At 41.2% G+C, this 6,545-nt stretch overlaps 1 protein-coding gene across 1 annotated transcript; it reads left to right on the top strand.

Moving 5' to 3' along the window:
• Positions 1-481: 481 nt before the first annotated feature.
• rxfp4 (relaxin family peptide/INSL5 receptor 4) lies at positions 482-1,603 on the top strand. Its single transcript, XM_062965204.1, has one exon. It carries the CDS (start codon positions 482-484, stop codon positions 1,601-1,603), a length of 1,122 nt encoding a protein of 373 aa, XP_062821274.1.
• The last annotated feature ends 4,942 nt before the right edge of the window (positions 1,604-6,545 follow it).

The following is a 6,545-nucleotide window of genomic DNA, read 5'->3' on the forward strand; positions in this document are numbered from 1 at the left end:
GCTCCCAGTGACAAAGAACTCTTGCCACACCTTGGACTCTGCACAGATATATATTCTTTCCTTTCCTTACTTAGTTTATCCATACCTCACAACCTCTGAGGATGCCTGCCATAGATGTGGGCGAAACGTCAGGAGAGAATACTTCTGGAACATGGCCACACAGCCCGAAAGACATACAACAACCCAACTGAACTTTTGGTGGGACTACAGAAGAAGAGATGGCTCTGGGGAAGCGGAGCACAGGGGTGAATGTAAATAAAAGAGGGGGAAATGTATCGAATATGCTTATATAATTGTAATCTTCTCAATAATAACAATAAAATATATTATTTAAAAATAAATAAATCTTTCCTTCCTATCTCAAGGGAAGAGCTGGAGAAGGAGTCAGAGAAAGGAAAGCCAAGGGGGGAAAAGGCGGGCCAAGTCTCGCAACAAAGGGGTGTCATTCATTTTGGTGATTCGACGGTATCTTTTGGGGAAGATGGAGCTGAAGAACCAGACCTACCTTAACTGGTCCTCCGTCGGCGCCTTCAACGGGGACAAAGACCCTCTCGCTTCTTTGGACGTGGCCTTTGGCTTGCGCATGGCCATCGCCGTGGTCTACGCGCTGGTCTGTGCCGCGGGGTTGTTGGGAAACGGGTTGGTGATGTTCTTCATCCGGACGCGGAAGATCCGCCCCACGCCGGCCATCAACATCTTCGTTTTCGGCTTGGCGGCGGCCGACTTCCAGTTCTCCTTGACCCTTCCTTTCTGGGCCACCGAGATGGTGCTGGACTTCAGCTGGCCCTTCGGCCCAACCCTGTGCAAGATCGTCCCGTCCATGACGGTCCTCAGCATCTACACCAACGTCTTCTTGCTCACGGCCATGAGTGTCGCCCGCTACCGCTTGGTGGCTTCCGCCGTCAAGGATGGTCCCAGAATCACCGTGAGTGTGGCCAAGCGGACAACGTTGGCTCTTTGGGTCTTGGCCATAGCAGCCACCATCCCGACCATCATCTACACCATGGTGGTGGACGTCCTTGGCGTGAAAATCTGCGTCTTCAAGTTCCCATCGCAGTCTTGGTTGGGCGTCTACCAACTCCAGAGGGTGGTCTTCACGTTCGTGGTCCCGTTAGCTGTCATCGTGACCTTCTACCTGCTTCTCTTGAGGTTCCTCAATGTCCGTCGTATCTCCGGTGAGAATAGGAGACAGAAACAAGTCGCGGCCACGGTCGGCTTAGTGGTGGGATGCTTCTTCGTCTGCTGGTTCCCCAACCACGTCATCACCTTCTGGGGCATCCTCATCAAGTTCAAGGTGGTCTCCGCGGGGGAGGTCTTCTACGCCGTCCACACGTATGTCTTCCCCATCTGTACTTGCTTGGCTCACACCAGTAGTTGCCTCAACCCGGTCCTCTACTGCCTGATGCGCCGCGAGTTCCGGGAAGCCATCAAAGACACCTTCCGTAGGTTCTCCTCCTCCGTGGCGAACTATCAATACTTCTCTTCTCAACGGACGCTGGAGGACGTTGTGGTCCTGCCCTTGAGCCGCAGGACCTTCTCCGGACCCCAAGACTCCAAGGAACGTGAGGTTGGGAGCATACCAGGGGTAGAAATGCCCATGTGACCCCAAAAGAAGCATGCAACTTGAAGACATTTGGGAAGACAAATGGGCAGCCAGGACTGGGATGGGCGGAGTTATGAGCTCTGAGGCAGGGCTGAGCATCTATCCCTGTCCTACAGCGCCTTCCAGGACACGGGGGCGGGGCTAGAAGAGGGGGCGGGGCCTCTTGCCAAGCGCCTGATGGGCCTGAACCTCTATACCCCGACCCCGTGTTTTAACAAGTGCCTCAGGAGGAGTATAGAGGGTCAGCCCTGTCTCGGGCTCTTGGAAGGAGGCCCCGCCCCCACCCCTAGCCCCGCCCTTTATTCCTAAAAGGCCTCTCAGGAGGAGTATAGAGGCTCAGCCCTGTCTCGGGCTCTTGGAAGGAGGCCCCGCCCCCACCCCTAGCCCCGCCCTTTATTCCTAAAAGGCCTCTCAGGAGGAGTATAGAGGGTCAGCCCTGTCTCGGGCTCTTGGAAGGAGGCCCCGCCCCCACCCCTAGCCCCGCCCTTTATTCCTAAAAGGCCTCTCAGGAGGAGTATAGAGGCTCAGCCCTGTCTCGGGCTCTTGGAAGGAGGCCCCGCCCCCACCCCTAGCCCCGCCCTTTATTCCTAAAAGGCCTCTCAGGAGGAGTATAGAGGCTCAGCCCTGTCTCGGGCTCTTGGAAGGAGGCCCCGCCCGCACCCCTAGCCCCACCCTTTAGTCCTAAAAGGCCTCTTAGGAGAGATATAGAGGCTCAGCCCTGTCTCGCAGTCTTCAGAAGAGGCCCTGCCCCCTTCCCTAGCTCCGCCCTTTAGTCCTAAAAGGCCTCTTAGGGGAGATATAGAGGCTCAGCCCTGTCTCGCAGTCTTCAGAAGAGGCCCCGCCCCCACCCCAGCTCCGCCCTTTAGTCCTAAAAGGCCTCTTAGGAGAGATATACAGGCTCAGCCCTGTCTCGGGCTCTTGGAAGGAGGCCCCGCCCCCTTCCTTAGCTCCGCCCTCTGTGTCCCAACAAGCGCCTCAGGAGAGGCATAGAGGCTCAGCCCTGTCTCAGGCTCTTGGGAAGAAGCCACACCCACTCCTCTAGCTCCGCCCCCTTTGTGTCCTAACAGGCGCCTCAGGGGCTCAGCCCTGTCTCTGGCACTTGGGAAGAGGCCCCGCCCCTCCCCTGGCCCCGCCCCCAAATGCACTTGTGGCCATCACCGCCCCCCTGGATCGCTGTAGTGCCCACTTTGGGATTCAAAGTTTCTGAAGGACACTGGTTCATGGTTGCATCCTTTGAGGTAATAATAATAATAATAATAATAATAATAATAATAATAATAAGCCTCCCCCCGCAAGGTCTAACGGCCATTCTGGAACAGAATGAAGAAGGCGGGGCCGGGAAGACATCTTTCCACCATGTCTCCTGTATCAATTTAACAATATAATATATAATACTCGGATGATACTATACTAATATTATAAAATATTGTATATACACATAATATCGATAATCATATTATGGTGTAATACAATGAATAATATACTATTATAATGGTATATCTATATTACTAATAATATTACAATATAGTCATAAAGTACAATATAATAATATATAATACTTAGATTATACTATACTAATATTATAATATATTGTATATACACATAATATCGATAATCATATTATGATGTAATACAATGAATAATATACTATTATAATGGTATATCTATATTACTAATAATATTACAATATAGTCGTATAGTACAATATAATTATATATAATGCTCAGATTATACTATACTAATATTATAATATATTGTATATACATATAATATCAATAATAATATTATGATGTAATACAATGTAATAATAATACACCATCATAATTGTATATTTATATGACATGTAATATTACTATTAATATTACGATATAGTCATATAATGCAATATGTAATACTCAGATTATACTATATTAATATTATATTATATTCTATATACACATGATATCGATAATGATGATGTAATACAATGTAATAATAATATATAATACTCAGATTATGTTCTATGTTTATGTTGTATGGTTTTCTTGCTATGTTGGAAACTGCCCTGAATCCCCTAAGAAAATAAGGAGGTATATAAATAAAGTTTAATAATAATAAAATTTATAATAATAATAATAATAATAATAATTGTAATGGGTTGCTGAGTTTTTTTCTGGCTGTATGGAACATGGCCATACAGCCAGAAAATCTCTCAGCAACCCATTCAAAACATTCCAGTAGCATTATCTTCTGACATTACGCCTGAATCTGTGACTGGCATCTTCAGAGGTTGGGGGGGGGGGGGTGAGAAAGAAACCTTATCTGTGTAAAACAAGTGCAAATGTTGCAATTAGCAAGTCTGAATAGCATTGAGTAGCCATGAAGTCAATCAGTGAGGGTATTGGCATCGAGGTAGCCTGGCCTCTGTTGCCTGGAGGCACCCTCTGTTTGGGAGGTGTTAACTGCATATAAGTGTTAATTGTATATACATATAATGTTGATAATAACATTATAATGTAATACAATATTATACGAATAATACAATATAATATTAATTATATATTAAATATAATATTACTAATAATATTACCATATAATGATATAGTACAATATAGTGATTGAATGCTTATATTATGCTATGCTAATAACTTATTGTATGTACATTTGATGTGTAACCTGCTCTGAATCCTATCCGGGGTGAGAAGAGCGGGATATAAATGTAGTAAATAATATAAATAAATAAATAAATAAACATATAATATTGATAATAATATTATAATGGAATACAATATTATACTACTAATAATATAATAATATGAATTATATATTATATATTAAATATAATATTACTAATAATATTACCATATATGGATATAGTATAATATAGGGATTGAATGCTTATATTATGCTATGCTAATAACATATTGTATGTACATTTGATGTGTAACCTGCTCTGAATCCCATCCGGGGTGAGAAGAGCGGGATATAAATGTAGTAAATAATATAAATAAATAAATAAATAAACAAACATATAATATTGATAATAATATTATAATGGAATACAATATTATACTAATAATAATATAATAATATGAATTATATATTATATATTAAATGTAATATTACTAATAATATTACCATATAATGACATAGTACAATATAGTAATGTAATGCTTATATTGTGCTATGCTGATAACATATTGTATGTACATTTGATTTGTAAGCTGCTCTGAATCCCATCCGGGGTGAGAAGAGCGGGATATAAATGTTGTAAATAAAATAAATAAATAAATAAATAAATAGGCCCTTAATTGTTTCCTGTCTGGAGTTCCCCTGTTTCCGAGCGATGTCCTTTATTTACTGTCTCGATTCCGGTATTTCTTCCAACTATAGGATTCTAAGGCTGGAACTACACTGCAATATAATCCAGATTGTAAAATCAGGCAACCCAGATTTTCTGCTTTGAGCTGGATTATATGAGTCTAGACTGCCATATAATCCAGTTCAACGCATATAACCAGTCTACATAGGGTCTAAAATTGAGTTTCGGAGTCCTTGGGCCTTATACATCTCCGCTAGAAATCTCCCACGTCTGAGTAAACTACAAATCACAGGATTTTGATAGGAAGTTTGTTGACAGGTGGAATGGTCATGCCTTTAGCTGGTTTAGTGTTGATGTAAAACAGCCCGTAAAGTCTGAAGGTCGCAATACTTTTGTTTCTTGGCTTCACGCCTCTAAGTTTTATGAGAAGTGAACCCTTTGATCCTATATATATACATAGCTATATACCTATATACATATATACAATATAATTTACAATAATATATAATATTATATAGTACATTGTATATGCATATAATATTAATAATACTATTTTGTAAGACAATATAATACTAATAACACAATACAATAATATTAATTATATATTACATGTAATATTACTAATAATATTACAATATGTTGATATAGTACAATATGGTAATTTATTGCCAGTATTGTGCTATGCTAATAATATAATATTGTATGTAAATTTAATTGGTAAGCCGCTCTGAGTCCCCTTTGTATGTATTAAATAAATGTATTAAATAAATATTATAATATATTGTATATGCATATAATATTAATAGTATTATTTTGTAATACAATGTAATACTAATAACACAATACAATAATATTAATTATATATTACATGTAATATTACTAATAATATTACAATATATTGATATAGTGCAATATGGTAATTTATTGCCAGTATTGTGCAATGCTAATAATATAATATTGTATGTAAATTTAATTGGTAAGCCGCTCTGAGTCCCCTTCGGGGTGAGAAGGACAGGATATAAATGTAGTAAATAAATAATAAATAAATATTCTGTGCATTCTGAATGGGAACAGAACTGGGTGGCTGTGAGTTTTCCGGGCTGTCTGGCCATGTTCCAGAAGCATTCTCTCCTGACGTTTCGCCCACCTCTATGGCAGGTATCCTCAGAGGTTGTGAGGTCTGTTGGGAACGAGGCAAGTGGGGTTTGTTATATATCTGTGGAATGTCCGGGGTGGGAGAAAGAAAGAACTCTTGTCTACCTGAAGCAAGTGTGAAGTAGCAAGCAGCCAGACTTTGAAGCTGAAAGGCCATTCAATGCTAATGAAGGTGGCCAATTGCAGCATGCACACTTGCCTCAGGTTGACAAGAGTTATTTATTCCACCCTGGACATTCCACGGATATATAAACCCCACTTGCCCGGTTTCCAACAGACCTCACAACCTCTGAGGATGCCTGCCATAGATGTGGGTGAAACGTCAGGAGAGAATGCTTCTGGAACATAGCCATACAGCCCGGAAAACTCACAGCAACCTAGTGATTCGGTCCATTAAAGCTTTGTAATGGTCAATAACAATATTTATTTTTTTAAAAAAACCTTTTGGAAATAGAACTGTTCTGGTTCAATCACCAGTTGAGTTTG

This window comes from Anolis carolinensis, unplaced genomic scaffold, assembly GCF_035594765.1.
Source record: "Anolis carolinensis isolate JA03-04 unplaced genomic scaffold, rAnoCar3.1.pri scaffold_14, whole genome shotgun sequence".
Lineage (NCBI taxonomy): Eukaryota > Metazoa > Chordata > Lepidosauria > Squamata > Dactyloidae > Anolis > Anolis carolinensis.